The following is a 2,477-nucleotide window of genomic DNA, read 5'->3' as shown; positions in this document are numbered from 1 at the left end:
TCCTTAATGGAATGTTCTTGGAAAATTTATTAGTTGTTTCCATTGAAGAGTTAGCGTTCAATCGTCAACAAAAGCCGATTACGATTTTTCAACCAAATATAACGTAATCACACTATTACGCTTGTACTCCATGACGAATAATTTTTTTTTTAACTCAACAGCAAATGCTTTTGGTGGCATGTTAACAATTTTTCCAGTTATAAATTCCATTTTTCGTTTTGAAAATGTAAAACCGCCCTATTTTGCTTTTGATGTAGCGACATGGGGCTACTTGTCGCTGGCTCATTTTTTTCTCAACCTTACATATGGCAACACCGAGCATATGTTTTTAAACTGCCATATGGGATAGCTAGATGGCGGCGCATTAAGAATAATTGGCAAAAAAAACTCCAAATATATAAAAGGATAACATAGCAGGCTCAGGCTCAACAACTTTTCCATTAACCTTCTGTTAACAAAGATACTGTAGAGTTAGGTTGTTGTGTTTTTGGGGGTGGAAACCTTTTAATTAAATGTCAGCTGGAATCTGACAAACAAGAAAAATATAAAAATCATTCGAAATTCAATACTCGATATAAAGGAGGCGAGTGTTTTCACCCACCACATACACATAAACGCAGGCTATTGCAATTGTGGACTTTCATTACATAAATATCAAAGGCAAACAAAAGAGGTGACCAAGGATACTAGTATTGTTTTATGTACAACAACGAGCCCCTAAAACTATAGCGTCCATTATTAGTGTTATTTATTCGATACAAACAAGCGGAAAGGGTAAGTAAGGTTTAAGCAATACAAGGATGCTATTGGGAATATTAAGTAAAGTCTTGACTTGGTTATAGATATACATACAGACATGGAGCGCCCTTCTACAAAGGCTAATGCTGCAGCTGCTGGTGTTGTAACGGGTACTGGACGCAAGAAATCTGGCCCCAAATTCGAATTATCCGACGCCCAAAAGGCAGACATCAAAGAGGCCTTTGATTTGTTCGATGTAGATTGCACCGGCTTCATAGAAGTCAAAGAACTGAAAGTGGCCATTAGAGCTTTGGGCTTTGAGCCCAAAAAAGAAGAAATTAAACGCATGATTGCCGAAATCGATGGCAAAGATGGCCGCATCAGTTTTAATGACTTTCTTCATTTGATGACCATGAAAATGGCCGAAAAGGATAGCAAAGAGGAAATATTAAAGGCTTTTCGTTTGTTCGATGATGATGATACGGGTAAGATATCATTTAAAAATCTTAAAAGAGTAGCCAGAGAGCTGGGCGAGACTTTAACGGATGAGGAATTGCGTGAAATGATTGATGAAGCTGATCTAGATAACGATGGTGAAGTTAATCAGGATGAGTTCTTGAGAATCATGAAAAAAACTAGTCTCTATTAAAGCTTAGTTTAAATTTTTATTATTTATGAGTATATATATCTTAAAGAAGAGCTGTTTCGGTAATCGTGGTTGTTTTAGTTATGTGCTTCAAAAGGAAATCCCCAAGTAGTGTCTAACCTCCAAGGCTTATAAAATCTAGGCAATTATTTTGATTACCGCACTAGCTCTATTTTGTGAGAGAACTACTTTTTTAAGCGAGCAAACTTTATTTTTAAACTTTATACAAGCAAACCAAATAACAAACACAAATTTATGCATGTATTTTTGTAAGCAAACTCCTTGGAATTTTATAAAACAAAAAAGGAATATATTTTTAGATACAAAACTAAATTATCAACACAAAAACACCCACCCATGTTTCTTTAGGCAATATGCTTTCTATTAAAAACAAGCAAACACAAATGATTTGCAGCCCCCCAAAAACCGTGGTTGAAGCTTTTGGTTCTTAAACAACTAGGGTACTTTCGGTGGCAAATTTTAAAAAGCTGCCAATGCATTGTATTGCAGAACAAAAGTCTCAACAACTTATACTCGCAAATGCCAAATAAGCAAAAAAAAAAAAATAAACAAGAAAAAAAAAATATAAAAACTCTGCTTGTTAGAACTTTTAAGAAACATGGGTTCTTTAAGATCAAATTAACGCATTTTTAAAAGATTTTACTATACACACTTAATTTTCTGTGCTATTTTTTTTATTTTGATATTTTTGTTTTTTGAAAAATTTTAATATCCTTAAAACTTGATTTTTAAAATTAAAAATATTTATACAAATTGTAATAAAAACACAAAATATAGAATTAAAATCCTAACATCATAATTCCGTATATTTTGATAACAAATGAATAAATCAATTATAAGAATTTAAAAGAAATTATTTAAAGCATATCAAATGAAATTCAAAAAAATTTATAAATGAATATACTAAATAACAATCCACAAACTTAAAGCCCTCATCAATAGCCTAAGGGCAAAATGCTTTGGCATTGGCTGCTAACGTTTCAAAACTACAGCGTAGCTGATACGAAGTGCTACCAATTCAAATGACCACCCAGAAACGCAAGGCAAGTCGCAGTTACCTTCAGTGGAAATC

The 2,477-nt window shown here is 33.2% G+C and overlaps 1 protein-coding gene across 2 annotated transcripts; it reads left to right on the top strand.

The window, feature by feature from the left end:
* Positions 1-358: 358 nt before the first annotated feature.
* On the top strand, positions 359-1,450 carry LOC106081372 (uncharacterized). 2 transcript variants are annotated; one of them, XM_013243273.2, is made up of 2 exons: positions 359-774; positions 826-1,450. In XM_013243273.2, exon 2 carries the CDS (start codon positions 857-859, stop codon positions 1,385-1,387), a length of 531 nt encoding a protein of 176 aa, XP_013098727.1. In that variant the 5' UTR covers positions 359-774; positions 826-856; the 3' UTR covers positions 1,388-1,450. The 2 variants fall into 2 exon arrangements, with proteins under 2 accessions (XP_013098727.1, XP_013098726.1); XM_013243272.2 differs by having other exon boundaries at positions 361-774; positions 843-1,450.
* The last annotated feature ends 1,027 nt before the right edge of the window (positions 1,451-2,477 follow it).

This window comes from Stomoxys calcitrans, chromosome 3 (assembly GCF_963082655.1).
Source record: "Stomoxys calcitrans chromosome 3, idStoCalc2.1, whole genome shotgun sequence".
Classification (NCBI taxonomy): Eukaryota; Metazoa; Arthropoda; class Insecta; order Diptera; family Muscidae; genus Stomoxys; species Stomoxys calcitrans.
The sequence above is the reverse complement of the archived record's forward strand: the minus strand, read 5'-3'. Positions and strand labels throughout refer to the sequence as shown.

Bases quoted from the DNA above. Each gene is read 5' to 3' on its own strand.
- LOC106081372 (XM_013243273.2), top strand. From the start codon at position 857: ATGGAGCGCCCTTCTACAAAGGCTAATGCTGCAGCTGCTGGTGTTGTA.